Source organism: Numida meleagris, chromosome 6, assembly GCF_002078875.1.
Source record: "Numida meleagris isolate 19003 breed g44 Domestic line chromosome 6, NumMel1.0, whole genome shotgun sequence".
NCBI lineage: Eukaryota > Metazoa > Chordata > Aves > Galliformes > Numididae > Numida > Numida meleagris.
Window position 1 is genome coordinate 36,016,260 of NC_034414.1, and position 18,365 is coordinate 36,034,624.

General features: G+C 36.3%; 1 protein-coding gene across 3 annotated transcripts in view; it reads left to right on the forward strand.

Annotated features, from left to right (window-relative positions):
* The window catches only part of AKAP6 (A-kinase anchoring protein 6), a 322,203-nt gene extending 306,049 nt beyond the window's left edge, over window positions 1-16,154 (forward strand). For all 3 annotated transcript variants that reach the window (XM_021402796.1, XM_021402797.1, XM_021402798.1), the window contains 2 exons: window positions 5,985-9,454; window positions 14,940-16,154. In XM_021402796.1, the coding sequence (XP_021258471.1) occupies window positions 5,985-9,413 (3,429 nt within the window). In that variant the 3' untranslated portion in view covers window positions 9,414-9,454; window positions 14,940-16,154. The remainder of the gene's footprint in view (window positions 1-5,984; window positions 9,455-14,939) is intronic.

Consider the following 18,365-nt stretch of genomic DNA (forward strand, 5'->3'; position numbering starts at 1 on the left):
ATTTTATTTAGTAAATTAGTTTGTTTCTCCTCAGATTGTTGCCGCTGTTCTTTGCTCTCAGGGCCATCTCCCTACCCTTTTCCCCTTTCCCCTTTTCCCGGGACGTGGGCCCTTGGGTCCCCCCGTCCCCTTTGTCACGGAATCGGGCCTAACGCCCGTAAACCGTCGACAGATGTAACATAGTCACAAGATATTTAAAGAGCAGCAGAATGTCTAGAAAATGGCTAGTTTCTTTGACACAAAATTGCGCACATTGCACTCGTAAAAATCTGTATGGCTGTCTGGAAGATGGCTTGTGTTTCATATTGCTGTCGCCACTGTTGAAATGCCCCACCCACCACCTCACTGTGCTTGCATCCACTGTTTGGTCTTCACAAATGCTCTGCAAGCATTGATGAATGTCAAAGGGTGCGGTTTTTTTCAAGTGGTGGGATTCAGTTACACATTTTTGCTTCAAATGCACTTCCATGTCATATGCGATTTTGTGAGCCTACCCCTCTGCTGCCGTCTGACTCATGACAATGAAATATAATGGGATATTGGTGGGAAGGTTCAAACTCTACTGCCATAGCACCAACATCCACCTCTGAGTTTGTAGGCCAACATAATAACATAGGAGTCATTATTTTCGGTGCAATCCTGTTAAAATATCACTGAAATTATTTAATCTGTTGCTCAGAAGATGTGCCCAAAAATCAAGATCATGACAGAAAATTATCAATATTAAAACTTGGATATGATGAGGCAATCCTCTAGTCTTTTATTTCTAAGCATTGTAAGAGAATTCCCAATGTCATCATGAAGACAGACAGCTTATCAGTGATGTGACCTCCATTGTTTCCATGGGACCCAGTCTGTACTGAGACCCTTACGAGTGGCATATGTGACTTCACAGAGCAGAAGTTAAGCCGGTGTCCTTCCTGTGCTACAGGCATCTGTGCATACAACCACCCCTGTAGGACACTGGCAATGCCTGTAAGCTCCCAACAAAAAAGGTCAAGTTCTGCATGTGCAGGACTGAGCATACTTTTTCATTGAGGAAGGCAATAATAACTGTAAAATGAAGGCAGAAAAAGCAAAAACCACAGTTTCAGATTCTTATTTTCTCAGCAAATAAACATGTACCTTCTTCTTTTATTGTAATTGTAACGAGTATGTCTTTTAATGATTGGTTTTTCTAGTGATCTGTAATAAAGCGTAATGCTTCTATACATTTTGAGACCATACTGTAATGTGCAGGTCACTGGTATTATTCAGTATTATGCACATTGAATTTTATGCATATGCTTATACATATTAAAATATTGGTGTTGGGAAATGGAGATTTTCTTTTATTGGCTATAATATAGAGAACCTCATTTAGAAAATGAACTTCAGTGAAGCAGAGGTGAAGTGGGTACTGTACATATGACTGTTTCTTGCAGCAGAAGTACTTGGCATGCTTGCATTTTTGAAAAGACAAAATCACGTTTGTCTTCCTTGAATGTGCACACATTCCTGGAGGTGGGGGATGGTTTTCTTTCTTTCTCTTTTTCCTCTGGCCTTAAAGCACAGTTGAGTTTGGATAATTTGTCCACAGCAACTGAAGGATATGTTTCGGGGAGGGATGAACAGAGTTTGTATTTATTATTGTAAAAGCTCTTTTTTTCATGTTAATTCCTTTAAGAAAATATAATGGTACGTAGGGGTTACATTACAGGCCTGTTTCACCAACACAAAGTATCTGTACTGGAGTAGCACATGCAAATGAGCCCAAAACAGAGAATCATTGTTTCATAAAATTTGCTGCAGAAAAGGCAAAACTATCTGTATTTTAAAAAGGAAAAAAGTGGAAAAAATGTCTTTTTAAGACTTTTTCTTAAAGAACACTGTGGTTGAGGAAATATCCGTATATGACAATAATTTTGTTTCTTGCCTTTAGCATTTTCAGCAGATCAGCTGTTTAACCATTAGACACAAATGCTGCAAGTATTAAAGTGCACACTTTGCTCGTATGAGTTATCCCACTGAAATGGGATTACTATCCAAAGCAAAGTAGTTCAGGGTTCACACTGGAAAGAACCAGACTCCTTAAAGCAGCGCTTTCAAATGCAGTAGAATTAATTCAACCTTTCATTCTTCTGAGTCTGTAATTTAATTTGTTCTTGTTTAAAATATGTTAGATACATTCCATAAGACAGTAAATGCTTCCTGAATGTTGTGTACCCAGTGATACTATAAAAGTAGGAATATACTTTGTATTATGCTTCTTTCTGTTGTTATTGCATAGCAATTTTTTACTTGGTCAAAACTTTTTACCTTCTCTTAATTCTGAACCATGTAGCCATTGAGGTTGACTCCAGAGGTAGCTGTGTTTAGTGACTTTAATTTGATAACATTTACTATATGAAGATAGTCATTGTTTGAAATATACATACGTATGCACACACGTATCTACTTGCTGAAATCTGTGACAGACCACCTGGAGAACAAATTTCACCAAAGGTACGATAACTGTCTGGCAAAATGAACTTTATTTGGATACCAGCAGGTGTAACTGATTGCACTAAACTTCCCAGAATTTAGAAAATTGCTAAGAGGTGTGTGTGTGTTTTTATACACACACAGCTACATATATATGTTACTATCATGATAACTCTAATCCTTTAGCAACCAACCTATGCACTGAACAGGCTGATGAGAAGGCATCTGACCTGATGAAAATGGGCCTCAGAGATTCTTAGTTCTCACCTCACTACTGCTGTCAGAGCAAACATAGGCTGGTATAACACCACCTTTCATTCTTCAAACCATAGCTTCATTCAAAAGTCCGCCTAGTTCTGCTCTCTCCAACAACTACTGCATCTCTAAATGCTCCTTCTTGTTTGGGGAGCTTGCTAAATATTGTAAAAAAGAAAGGGAAATATATACTCTTGCTAAAAAATGTTTGTGACTTTAGCTGGGTGGTCTGTTTCAGACAAAGTTAAAAATTAGTCTGTACTTGGTAAGGGCTGATAACCACTAAAGTCATACTAGTAGATCTCATCAGGGGATATGATGCTTATAAGAAGGGTAGTAATTTACTAATATCAGTTCAGGCAGTTCCTTGGACAGAGAAAGTTATGCTGGTAAAATGACCATTTCTTCATAAGAACCTTTGGAAGTGATAATAACTGTGATAACAAGAAAAAAATATATTCAAATTCCCTACCATCATATCTATGTCTGTACAACTTCTGAGTATACACCAGCCCTCAGAAAAGCATATGCATTTGAAGAATAAAAAATAGGCTTTGAAGTAAGGACTACTCAGTGAAGATGAATGGGGTGAGGTCACAATTCCACGTTTTATTGTTTTAGTCCATCTGACCTGCAGAACAAACAAAGCAGCCAAGTGCTGATTTACAGGTTATCTTCCTGACTAATGAGGACCAAATGTTTTGTTTTGAGAAACAAGATCAGATTCCATGGAACATAAAATCCTTGGAACCTGCTGCTGATTTCCTGCCTTTGGGAGTTCTTTTTGCGTCTGACAGAAATGTAAAATGGTAAAACTGTGCAGTTTAGGAAGCTTTTCTCAGCAATATCTTCCTAATGCCAGGTGTGACAGTCATAAAACATACTACAGAGAAAATGAATAATTTTAGCTGATTTTGTGTTTAATCTAACAGGCTTTCAAACTTGCACCGTATTTTTAGTTGCAGGTAAAAGGATGTTCCTCTTAGCAACAAGCGGGAAATGGTCCAACTAGGTACCAACCAGGTGTCATTATGAGAACATGGCAAACTGGCAAATCCGAACATGGACTGCTGAACTCTACAATGTACAGCACTGCTCTTATTAGCCTTAGTTGTCTAGCAAATGGGTGTTTTCATGGGAGTTTAAAATTTGAGCTACCCCTAGCCAGTGCCTCATGGAAAAAAAGACTAGCAAATTTATTTCATAAAAGTTTTGAGATATATAGATCCATAAAGAGCTTTCAACATTATACATGACCAATTTCAAAATCCACCAAATCTCTCAACCTCCAAGGAGGGAAAAAATTGTTGGCACCCAAGGTTCTGCCCAGAATTATTTATGGTATCCTAATACAGCTGCACTGCATGGAGATCTGCCTTACAGCTAAGCCCAGTGGGGCATGAGGACACAGATTTATCTTACGTGGAGATTGTGTCATCTTATCAAATATGTTGATCATTGTGTCACTCTGCTGAATGCTACTCTGCCTGTTTTGGACAAAATCATTCTTGCTTTTGTTATTTGAGTGTTTTAGTCAACGGTCTGCTGTGATAGGGTACCCTTGTGTCTTCCTCACTGAAGAGGGATTTGGGCTTGTCTATGCTTCTTGCCAGTCAAATGTGTTCAACACTGCACTGTGGGATAAAATTCTCCTCATCCCTCTGTGATCCAAGTAATGTTTTATTGTTTTATGCAAAATGAAATGCCATAAGGAGGCTTATCTTGATAACATCTTATAGTGAGAACTTCTGAGAGAATGGTAACCTGGTCTCTTATGCCCAGTCTGACAAACTCTTACCCTCCCACGATCAGTGCCCTAACTATTGAGCTGTTGAAGAATATCTCATGATTTGTCATGATAGGGATGAGTGGACTTTAGTTCCTATTTCAAATATAGAGCTCACAGCTGAGAATATGTCCCTTTCTATGCACACTTAGCCTGAGCTGAGACTTTCTGAATCTAAGTCAGCAACCAAGTTGCTTACAGCTGCACTTTATTTGACTACAGCAACACTGTATCTGCTTGTATTTCAGCAATTTTCAAAGTTTGTTGGTATTGAGATTGCTGTTTGGTGTGCAATCAGTGCTGTAATTTGCAAAACAAAACTTGCTCCAAGAAAGCTCAGGAGTTATTGTTGGTGAAAGGTTTTTTTGGAAAAAGTGGTCATTTTTCTGGATACAGTGATCATTGTCTAGCTGCTAAAATGATTTAATCTAAAGTAAAATTCTACATTAGTTATCAGTCCTATTTTAAGACTTTCTGTATAAACAAAGTCTTCCCTCGAACTGCTGCAGTAAGTAGAAAAATTAAGTGAAATTAATTTGTGCTCAGAGAAGAAGCCTTAAAATCAGGAACCAGTTATATCCTACTCTGAGGATTTTAAGATGTGTCAGTTCTTTGGCCTTTTGATGCATCATGTTTGAGTTAGAAAAGTTGTCTAGGTGTTTTTTTTTTTGTCCCACAGGTGTTTCTAGAAGTAACAGTACTTGAGACTACACATTCTGAGCTCGTAATATCCATTACTACTGGAAAGCTACAAAGTCTTCAAAAAATCAAACTAGGTTTTGCTCAATTATTTATTAGCCCTTTCCTGGAGAACAGTGTCAGCACAGACAATATTTGAAATTCATGTAGTATTTGTTTAGACTAATTCATTGTTCTTACAGCTGAATGTATTAACATTCATAAGCCTTACTTACTGGTCATTAGTACTACCTTCACTATCAAGTAAAGAATAAACAGTAATTCTAATAATAATTCATCAAGTCTAGTGATATCCAGTGCACTAGATCAGTTGTTTTAAGGTTGGCTACACAAACGCTTGTAAAAACATTTAAAAAATCTTCTGAGAAAACTTTTATATCTTAACTCTTTTAACCAGGCTAAGAGATTTTCTCATGTATCCAACACAATAAAGACCTACAAGTATGTTTTTACTAACATGCTTCTGTGTGATTCTGCAGAATGGTTAAAGTCTGCTACATGTAAAGTGACTAACTGCAATTAATCTCTGTTAAAGAAAAGTCAAATCTCTATATTGTGTTTTAGCAGCAAATAAGAAAAAAAGTAAGAAAAATTAGAGATTAAATTGGTTTCATTTTAATTGATCATTTAAATGGTACACAATACATAATAAAAGCCTGTTAGTTATCATTGTTCCAAAAATGCACTTTCCTCCAATTAGTTTACTCATATGATTTCAGTGGAAGCATTTTTAAAGTAGAAATGTACATATTTTTCATCTCTGATTTCTTTTTTTTTACAGGAGTCTCTGAACTTTATTGATCCAAGTTTGATGGATCTAAATGGTCCAAGTGAAGATGCACTAGAATGGGATGAAACTGACATAAGTAACAAGCTGATCAGTGTTAATGAAGATTTAAGTGATCCTGATGAGGAACTCAAAAAGGATGGTGTAAGCCAGAAATCTACTTCAGGAGAATGTGGCAGCAATGATGTGAATGAAGATGAAAGTATCAGTGATCGTGGAAGTCCTCTTTATTGTTCCAGCATTACTTCCCCTCCAAATCCTCACATCTATCAGGTCTATAGTCTTCATAATATTGAATTATCAGAAAAAAAACACATGCCTTTCTTGAAAAAAACATCAAAACTCTCCAGTGTAACACAGTCTAACATTTTAAACAAAAGTCTTAGTAAAGACTCTTCATTTTCATCTACCAAATCCCTGCCAGACCTAATAGGGGGAACGACATTGACAAAACCATATAACTGTATGTACCAGAGTGGGAATGTAAGCAGGCATTCTGAGAGTGAAAGTGGAATAGTGAGTGAGTGTGATACAGAAACTACAAATAATTCAGAAATTTTCTTACTAAACGATATTGAAAGCACTCAGAGCAATCCTGAAATCGGGCACGCAGGAACTCAAATGGATGACATAATTGATGTAATAAAACAAAAAATAAAGCAAGATGAAGATGACCATGTTAGTCTCTCAGATGATTTCCAGTTGGCACCATCTGGAGGTTGTGGAAGTGAAATTGATGAGGACTTGGACAGCATTACCATGTGTAAAACTGTTTGTTTAGAAGAACTGCAAGGAAAACGTGATGTGTTTACGTTTTATGATTACTCATATCTTCAAGGCTCCAAATTCAAATTGCCAAAGATAATGAAACAATCGCAAACTGAAAAGACACATACAGAGGGTGCTTTGTTTCATGGCTTTTGTTTTGATAAAATACCTGGTAAATCTGAACATAAGCCTGGAGAGTCACTACCAGATGAGTTTATTCATGATCGTAATCTGGCAAATATCCCTGGAGGATCAGATCCCAATTCCTGTAAGTCTGTGGAAACAGTAAGAAAATTAATTGCTACAGAAAATACAAGACAGGTTTCAACTTTATCTCATAGTTCTTCATTAGAATCTCTGTCTGTAGTAGGTGATTTGTTCAGCTCTGGTATTTTTAAAAGTGGAGATGGTCTTCAACGAAGCACCTCTTTGGAGAGCTGGCTGACTTCCTACAAAAGCAATGAAGATCTTTTTAGTCATCATGGCTCAGGAGACATTAGTGCAAGCAGTGACTCTGTTGGAGAGCTCAGCAAAAGGACATTAGACCTTTTGAATCGTTTAGAGAACATCCAGAGTCCATTAGAACAAAAGATAAAACGTAGTATCTCTGATATAACACTCCAAAGTAGCTCTCAAAAAATGTCTTTTACTGGACAGCTGTCTGTAGATATCGCATCCTCAGTTAATGAAGACTCAGCAGCTTCTCTCACAGAACTCAGCAGCAGTGAGGATCTTTCTCTCTGTTCTGAAGACATTGTACTGCACAGAAATAAAATACCAGATTCAAACGCATCATTTAGAAAACATCTTAATAGATCTGTAGCTGATGAGAGCGATGTCAATGTTAGCATGATTGTTAATGTCTCCTGCACTTCTGCTTGCACTGATGATGAAGATGACAGTGATTTGCTTTCAAGTTCCACCCTTACCTTAACTGAGGAAGAGCTAGGTATCAAAGATGAAGATGATGACTCCAGTATAGCAACTGATGAGGATATTTATGAAGAATGCAATTTAATTTCAGGACTTGATTATATAAAAAATGAACTCCAAACTTGGATTAGACCAAAATTTTCTTTGACAAGGGAGAAGAGGAAAAGTAACCTCAGTGATGAAATTCAGCACAGTAAAGTTAGTAATGAGACATCAAGAGCCACAGATACATTGAACATTGAAGCACTTCTGAATGGTTCGGTGCAGAAAATAACAGAAAATAATGGCAATAGTAAGAATGTATCACAAAATCATGAAAAAGGGACAAAGGGTCACCTGATGAAAGATATCTCTCAGGTAGTGAAGGATCAACTTGTGGATGATATGGAGAATGGTAATGTCGAAAATACTCTTGGAAGTCATAAGGGAGAGCTTGTTAGAACATCAGCAACTTCCAAAACTCATGCATCACTTGATGTAAAAGAAGCTGAAAATGAATTTTGTGTCTGTGAAGCATTCACAGACAGTTCAGATGATTCACATATGGATGGAAAGGAGACTGGTCTGTTGTCAGATGGATCCAGAAACCCTCCAAAAGAATGTCAAAGTCATCTTCAGCCTGATCATCATTGCATTGCTTTCTCTCCTGCTAAAAAGCCTTGTCTTGAGTCTCCCTCAGAAACAAGCTCTGTAGACACACAAGATGCTTCTTTTCAAACATCCTTACCTGGTGATCAACAACACAAAATAAGCATTGCTGAAAAATCTACTGATTGCTGTGCAGCCTTGAAATCTTATAAGGCAGGTTGCGAGTCCTCAGCCAGTGGACCTGATTCGTGCTGTAACTGTGTCTCTGCTGCTTTTGATAAAAGAAATATGGAAGATGGTTCTGTACACAACTTTGTGAAGGAGATAATAGATATGGCATCAACAGCTTTGAAAAGTAAGTCACAACCTGAATGTGAGTCATCTGCTCCAGCTTCATTAACACAGATCAAGGAAAAAGTGTTAGAACACTCTCACAGACCCATTCAGCTAAGAAAAGGGGACTTCTATTCTTATCTTTCACTTTCTTCTCATGATAGTGACTGTGGAGAGGTAATCAAATACATAGAGGAAAAGAGCAGTACTCCTGTGCCACTGGACTTTACAGATGAGAGAGAGAATATTGAATGCTTTTTTGAAGCATGCCCTGAAGATGAACGTGTTGAGCAGCAGCAATTCATTTGTAATGGTACTCCTGAATCAAGCGCTGAGCAGCAGCAGCCTATTTCTAATGTTATTTCTGAAACATCTCGAGAGTCAACAGATGAATTGACTCTGGCATCATTAGGAAAAGTTAAAACTTCATTAGAAGATAAGAATTTATCTTTTCTATGCGATGATGACAACATAAATGTCTCCAATCCTAACAAAGAAAGTGCATCAAACAATTTGAAAAGTGCTGTGGATAATTTGATGATTTCAGACTGGCAAACTGAAGGTTTGGAAAATAATTTTCCAGAGCTCAGCAGTAAAAAGAGTAGTATAGGAGAATCACCTGGAACTGAAGAGCCCAAAGGATGTTTTGCTACTTCTGAAGAGGCTTCAGCTACAGAGTTTCATTTAAAGTGTGGCCATTCACAGAATGAGGAGGTTTTACACCAGAATACTAAAACTCTTACTTGTGAAGAAAATCTCTTGAATCTTCATAAGGAAAGACATTTTAATATGCACAGATAGAATGTAACTCTCTCCAGGCATATACATTATCCTAAAAACAGGTATGTACTCTACGAAATACAATTTTTTTCTTTACATTTTTCCTTTCTTTTTTAAAATTATTTTATTTTTAAATTTTTGTACTAGGAAAGGAGGTGAATCACCATCCAGGGCTTCTGTTTTATGGTAGTATTATTTCATTTGTTTTGATTACACTATAATTCTGATTTACATGCCATTGGTCAACAAATGCAGTGAATAGTGTCTGCTTCTTGCCCTTTGGCTTTGCACTGACTGGAGCAGCTCTCTTCTGGAATACTTCAAATCTGCTGTCTTGCAGAATGTGGGAATCCTTCAAAATTAAAATTTCTATATCTGCCTCCTCCTCCCTTATCAATGGAGCTGTGAAAATAGATACCAGCTCTACTCATTGATCCCATTCTCCTCAGATGGCTGACCTCATGAGGTTGATGAGGTTCATGCACTTGATGAATCTGAGCTGGTTTTACAAGGATTTTGAGTGATTAGTGAATTGGAGCTCTATAATATTTACAGACAATCCATGAGGCACATCTAAACAGACTGGAAATTAAATAGAGAGATAATAAGTCATCTCTTGGTGTCACCTTACCATGACTTACATTCATTAAGCCATTATTAACTGTTATATATTAGGCCAAACTTGATATTACAAAAGTAAGAAATCTTTGCAATATCGGTGAAAAGTGTAATGTTAGGGTGATGGCAGAACAAAGGCTCAAACACCAGAGCAGATGAAATGTGATAGCCACAAAGCAGTGCTGACAGCTTCAGTTCTGTTTTGTGGTAGGCATTTTGAACCATAAATAGTTCATATCTGGAGTTCTGACTTCACACGAATGTCTAACAATAAGCTGCACATTTAACAGAAGATCTACAAAGCAACTTCTGGAACAGATCCTAGCATGTAGAACTGTTGCTTTGAGTCTCACTGGTAATTTGGTGAGCCAAAATCCAGCATAGCTTTACAGTGATGCCATTAGTTTTTGGAAACACCCATCCAGTTGACCAGAACCAGCATGGCAACTCCAAATACCACTCCAATTCCAAATACTGCTGCTTATGAGAAACTGTAGCAAGGGAATTTCTGGTTAGGCACCAAGTTAAACACTAGGTTGCCCAGGCTAGTTCTAAAATCTCCATCCTTGGAGATTTTCAAAATTCACATGGACATGTCCTCGAATGATTACCTTCGGAGATACACTTGCTTTTGGAAGGAGATTAGACTAGATGACATTCAAATTTCCCTTCCTACCTAGGTTATTCTAAGAGTCCATTATTCTTTCCCTTAGGAGAGAAGGTTGTTATTCATCACTGCTTGTGAAATCCACCAGTACACACCAATTGCAACCTGCATAGCTGTGGCAGAGGTTCAGAGCCTATTTGTACAAAAAGATTGCTTTACTACTGTTGCATATTTAACTTCAGAATTTACTGATTTTGCTATAATGTATTATTGTGCTTTGGAGTTTTCTTTTGCACATGTTCACATTTTATCCACCATTCACATATTCACATATGTATAAATACATCTAGTAAAATCTTTAGGTTATGGCAGCAAAAGCCTACACCTTGCCTCTATGTCTTTCAAACATGAATCTGTTTTAATAATGCATTATCTTGGAATTGTCATAGCAAAGAGGATTTTTCTTGAAAGGCTTTGAAATGAGTTTTCCTGAGCTGCTGATTGCCAATTAGGTTAATACTTGGACACATCCAAACAATTGGAGGAGAAACGGATATCAACTGGGATTTACAAAAGTGATAGATGATACTATGTATTCTAGAGTTATATTCAAAAGATTGTGTGTCTACAGAGGCCACTATGTGGAAACTGAGGTGAAGACAAAAGCATGAGGTCGATAAGTGACAATTATGTAAACATAAACTTTTCTTAAATTACTGCTTTATAAATTTTCTTTTTTTCCACTCATTTTATAACATTGAGGAAGAATACTTAGTACAGTGAGTGTGACTTTCTCCTTCTTCTCATTCTTTCACTGACAAAGTCAATAACAGAACTTTTCACTTCATTAGTATGTTTCCTCTGAGGCTCTCAAAATACTGTGTAAGCTTGCCCTCACTCTTCAGAACTTCATAGTTACTTATATGGTAGCCAGCCATGTTTCTCATAAGACTGGGGTATGACAGCATGCAGTTAACAAGACATCAGGACTAAGATTGCGTATAGAGGATGGACATTTTAATCATGCCCTGCAGTGCATTAAAATGCAGAGACTGTATGCAAAATTTTGATAGGGTTATGTTAAAACTATAGCATTTAATTTAACATAACATACATATCATTTGGGGGGGGGTTGAAGAATAATTTTAAGGTAACAAAGCCTTTCACATGACATCCCACTTTTAAAATTTAAGAAGATACGTTGTTTCTTAGCAGATATGTATAACATTGCTTCCATGGAAATCATGTACTGTATTATTCCCAGCAGTAAAGTCATAGGATACATGTAGCATGTCTCAGGCACATCAAAAAAGGGAAATATGAGCTGCTAGATTTGCTTTCACTGAAGTCTGAGTTCCCTTCCCCCATTCATGAGCTTGATACTTTAACTTCATCTCTCATGCTATGAGGAATGAATTACAGAAGCAATCTATCCTAATTTGTTAACTTATTCAAATAACAGTTATTATACTTAACTATGCTAAAGATTATCTTTTTGGTGGCAGATTGTTTATTTTTTGATGAGGCTAATTACTGATTTTCCAAAGGTAATTTACATTTATTACTAATACATCTTTTAAAATGTGACAGATAAATGTTGTTCCCATAAGTGTATTATGAAAAAAGTTACTATTTAAAAACACATTATTTAATTTGAAAGATAAATGGCAAACACCATTATTTTTCCTGTAGCACCTGTGCTGTAGGCTCATTTAAATGTGTAATTCCATGTGTAGCTGCAATACTTAGAGAAAAATAATCTATGGTATATGTGTACCTTTAAAGCATACTAAGAATTCAAAGCTGAAAGAGGCCTAGTTTCAAGTATCATTTGATTTTATACTGCTTTAGTATTTGCTTTGGATGTACAGGACAATAAAATAGTGAAGAGAATATTTCTGCCAAGTGCATGTAACAATCCTATTTATCAGCATATTACAAAGAGTGCCCGTCATGTTAAAATAATAGCAATTCTGAAAGCAGACTCAAAAATGTCTGTCAGCACCGACTCATCGTCCATATGAGTCAATGTAAGAATTCTTTAACAGAGGTGCTCATAAAACTACGCATAGAGGACAGCTTGTAAGGACTGTCCTTCCGTATGTGAGAGATCATGCAGACTTCTGCTGCCAGTGTGACCCATGACTCACCAAAGGGTTGGAAATTCTTAGTCATATATTCAATATGCATAAAGATCATTACATTAAGGAGGTTTATGTGAGGTGCCTGAAGTATTTTCTAGAAAATGTGGTATCCTTCTGTGTGTTATTTGTTAGTGCTTACAAGTAAGTCAGAAAAGCTATTTCTTTCCTTTTGTACAGAATCTGTAGTTTAAGCATAAGTTTTAACTTAATGTGGAAAAAAAAATGCTTTATCTAGGCTTAAGAAAAAATGAATTGGTTTTATCTGACAGTGCCAGAAAGTTAGCCAGAATATTCTGCTGCTTGCTGTACCCAGAAAGAAACCAAGTAGAGAAGGCAGGCTCTATCGCTTATGCCCAGGCCTGATCCTCAGAAAGCCTGACTGTTATTTCCTGCTCAGCAATAGATGTTTTTGTATGACTTTTTCTTCCCTGCCTCAGTTTCATTAGCAACAAAATAATGAGAATAATGATTGGTGGGACCTGTGAAACACAATTCATTCGCTGAAAAGTGTTTTGAGATCCACAGATAAAATATGATAGGGAAACACAAAGTACTGTTAGTTAATTAGTCATTACAAGAGAGAAATAATACAGAAATTTACACAATAGCTAGTATGTAATAATTTACTTTTTGAAAATGGAACTTCAAAAGTAATCTAAATTTATCTTTATTTAATTTTTATAGGGAAGTGGATAGAAGAATGTTTCTTCATAGAATTTTAAATGGTCTGACTTTTTATCTCATTACAATAGCTGACTTATTTAAAAAATTAAATGGAATGAACAGATAATCTTACATTATCTGTGAATTAAATGTTTTTTTGAAAACCTGACATAATCCATCAGTGAGACTTTTCTTACTATAGATACATGAAACTCCTGCCAAAGTTGTAGAAACATTTTGATAAAATCTTCCCCTTTGCTCACATCAGTTATTCTGTAATTTCTAAACAAACGGTTGAGCTTTTCACTCTTTTGTGTATTTCTTCTGCAAATAGAGGGGGGCTCCGTTACAGCAAATAGGATCTAAAGAGAAGGTAACTGGATAGATCCAGATACTTCTGCTTAGAATCATAGAATCATAGAATCATAGAATTAGCTAGGTTGGAAAAGATCCAGTCCAACCATCCACCTACCACCAATAACCCCTCTAAACCATGTCTCTCAATGCTATATCTAAACGTTTCTTGAACACCTCCAGGGACGGTGACTCCACCACCTCCCTGGGCAGCCCGTTCCAGCGCCTGAATGGGCTCTTGCAGAAAAGTAGTATTTCCTAATGTCCAGCCTAAATCTCCCCTGGCGCAACTTGAGACCATTCCTCCTCGTCCTGTCACTAGTTACAAGAGAGAAGAGGCTGACCCCCAGCTCATTACAACCTTCCTTCAGGTAGTTATAGGGAGCGATAAGGTCTCCCCTGAGCCTCCTCTTCTCCAGACTGACTTAGTTTGGAATGCTCATAGTGCATGTCTGGCGTGCCTCCTAGGAAATGCCTACAAGATGTACTTTGCACTAATCTTTGAGCTGTATTCTGATGGTTAGTTTTTCATAATCCTCATTATAAGCCTGTGCTCTTTGATGAATAGTTTAACCCTAAACTCCAATATAAATAAAATGAACTCCATATAAATAAATATGAAAATTTAACTCATTGCTGATACTAAAAGTGTCTAAGTGGCTATTTACAATTTAAAAATAGAGCGATGACACTGACAGTTCAATTCATGGACCACTTCTGTGACAATCCTTTCCTTTTCTCCATTGAAATCTCATAGTGTATGTTTACATAAGTATTAAAGTAAGTGACAGGTGGATCTTTTTGGTGTTTGGCTTTAAAAAAAATTCCTATGTTTTCATTGATTGGTGCACCTTTGAGTGCACTGAAGGTAAGTTTGCAGGTAAGGATGGAGACAGGATCCAGGGAAAGGTCAGATTTGATGACTTTCCTTGTTTCTTTAGTCTTTACAAAAATCAATGAGTTTTCTACATCAAAACAGTTTTTACACTACCTTGTACCTCAGGCTGTTAAAAGTCATTGTTCGCCAACTGTATGCTTCTGGATTAAAGGCTCTGGCACGTGGTTGTTTAATGAATATCTATGGTTGTTCTGGAAGAGCTATGTTTTGCAAATAAAACTGCATTTTCTGTAACCTACTATTACTTTTTTGTTTCCTTTTAGAAACTTGGCTGCAATTCAGGTGCAGGTTCATCCTGTAAACCCTGGGATGACCTCCAATTCCATTGTATCACTGCCTTTCATTACATTGACTCCCAAGATAAATTTTCTTTCCAACTGTGATTTGTCCATGTTGGCTTTGTGATCAGGTTGTATATGCTAGTCCTATTTCAGTGATCATTTTGTGTGGTAGCAAAGCCATTTGCTTTCATATGAATTCCTCTCCCAAGCTACCTCTAATGACCTGCCCTTCCTAAATTGAATGCTCCTGTACTACTTATCACTGTTTCTGTTCTTTAAAGATTTGAAGTTCCACAGGATTTATGATCGATCTGGTTCATCTTTTCAGTATCGTACCTGCCAGTACTCCTCTATTTTATGTATCAAATTTAATATTTACATGTATAATGCATAAACTTACTGAAATTATTTTATGTTTGACAATTTTGTTGGATTGCAGCAAGAAGAAATCATTTGTCCTCCTGATTCAATACATCTAAAAATTAAACAATTAAGATAAATGCCATTTTATTTATTTAATTTTAAAATTTAATCTATGCAACACTTCAAGAAACAACTACATGGTGTTGTATATTAGAAACTGTTGACATTCTACTGAATTAAGTACATTTTGGTTTTTTATGCTTCTTGAGGTGGTAATGAGTAAAAAAGGTTTTTAAAAAATGTGTGCCTTGCTGTATTTCTTATACCATTTATTAAAAAGCTGCTTACACAGTAAAATTATGTTGATTTGAAAGGAGGAAATAGCAAGGTTAAGTTGTGTGAATAATTTCTGTATATATGTATAACCAAGTGCAAACATTGATGTATAATGACAATATAAAATGCTTTCGTGTTTGTGATGTCCAGTGATGTGGAAAATATAAGCCTTAAAACCATTAGATTGCATGGTAATTAGAATTGGCATAATAAACATAGTTTATTGGGGAAAAAAAAAAAAGCAGAACTGGTGATCTGTTTTACCTGCGTTCGAAGAACAGAATGCTGCATCAAAGTACAGAGGACTATCTTTTTGTTCACAAATACTTCATAGAGAGAAGCAGTTCCATAGCTGGTGAAGATTTGCGTTACCTGGCTCAGAGGGAAAGATCCTTTTCTTAAAGGTTCGGCAGGCCTCCCAGGTCAAACAAGGAGAGACAAACAATTAGTAGATTAAGCTAGTGTACTGCCAACAGCAATTAAAAGTGGTCAAGCACACTTTGATATCAGACTTTTTCCTTTTTTTTTTATCATTAACAATTGGAATATTGGGTTATAGAATGTTCTCTGACTCTTAAAATTTCTTTCATTTGCATAATTATATTGAATAAGCTTTATATATATTCATATAGATACTTTTACGGTTTGCTGTTTCAGTGACTTAGATTGTACATTTTAAAGGTTTTTATCTTGTACTGGCTGACTAAATCAAGCAACTACTTCTGCAAACATTGCATTCATCTCCTAAAATCTGTTGTGAAGGTATGTCAGGAATGTTAAAAGGCAAGTAATACTCACCCAAACCATCTTTTACCATTTTTTCCATTTATATAAGTTTGGGTTTTTTTTTTTAACAAAAAGCTTCAGCACTCTTCTTCCTTTAAAAAATGTGTGCCAGTTTGACAAGCTGAGCTAGTAGCTTAAAGGGACTGTACCAACCGGCTGATATGCTCATATAACACTGAAATAACAGGTGTTTAAAGAAAATCATATATTTTTCAAATTACTAATAGCTTCCTATTACTGCAAGAGACAAGTCATTTATCTCTCAATTTAAATTTCCACTATATAACCTTGTTGTGGATCGGGCAGCAAAAACAGCTCCCAGCTTACAGAAGAACATTAACAAGAAGAAGCAATTTTTAACAGAACTTTTGTAAAGTTCTCTGCTCTAGCATATCTTGTAACATGTATAAATCTGTTAGGTTAGACTTATAATTACCTTAAGTACATAACTGTATAGCTAAAGATTGCAGTAATATATTTTAACTATTTCTTAAATTATATGGAAAGTAATTAAGAATATAACTCCTAAGTTTACTAAAATATTTATTGTGTCAATTATTTTAATCTATTAGTTATTTCAAAAATTATTTATGAAGCAGTCTTGATGTGGGAATTGAGTTTGGAATCACTCATTTTTCTCCCTATCATTTTCTGGTTTGTGTTGTATGTTTTTTAAACTTACTTTGTCTATAGTGAGACCTTACGCTATGATGACAGAAAAACTAATATGTGTGAGGCTTTTCAGATCTGTCGGCTCACCCAACAGACTATGTAGAAATCCATCAATTACTTGTACTTTTCTATTAGGCCATTTGCCACAAATTCCCTCTTTTTTCCTAGGGGAATATAGTACTTGTCATATCAATAAGCCACATATTCGTCATACAATACCTGGAATATTATATGACCACAACTCAAATTTCTATGATTCCTTGCTGAGAGCTACTGAACATTTTAATTTAACTAGTATTCCCAGGTCTAAATTATTTGGTCTCATTAGGTGAAGTCATCATTTTTATGACTCTGACACAAGAGCCATCATCATCAACTGTTCTTTTTCTGGCATGGTTATAAGTTTTACCCCCCTTTTTTTTTTTCCCCTTAATCTTACTCTTCTTCTCAGGATATATCAGATTCTGATGTCAATAAAAATTGATTTCTAAATGAAAAGAAATCTCTGACGTATACTCTACAGGATTTGTTCTTGTCTTAGCATAAGTTATATGCTTATAACCAAATTGTGCATAGAACTTTCAAGAAGTTCTGGTGCTAGTGCCCTAAAGGAAACTACTGGTATAGTGTAAAATTAATGTAGATGTACCAATATAACCTCTAAGATCAGCCCATAAATAGATTCCCATATAGATCCCATTCCCTTCTGGTGAAATTCTCTTGTGCTGCAGAAGTATGCTACAAGCTTTCTGCTGCGTTTATCCCCACCCAGAGCTTCTCAGGCTGCTTTTTATTCCACACACTCCTTGGCTTATGCTTGAACAGTATCTGCAATGTGTGAGGAGACCATTTGACAGAAACAGCCCTGATGCATGGATCTCCCTTTCCAGTTTGCTCCACATTCCTTCCACAGAGAGCCAGAGCTCTGCAGCTCCAACCAAAGGGAACTCACAGTAATGCTAGTGGTAAAATGTGTGCCTGGGACTATGATTTAGAAGGTGTTTTGTAGTCACAGTAGTTTCATGTTTGGATAGCCTTGTGAACCACATATCCAATCTCTTTCCCACTTAGTAGTTTGCCTTTTTCCAAAGGTAAGTCATAGCCTTTCTATGGAACAGTGCCTCTGCATCTTCAGACATCTCTACAGCCTCAGGGTTGTTTGTGTTTTTCATTTTGTACTTGTGTACACACAAGCATAAAACACTTGCACACCAGCAAAGGTACCAAAATTGTGTAAGTTTGTTTCAAAAT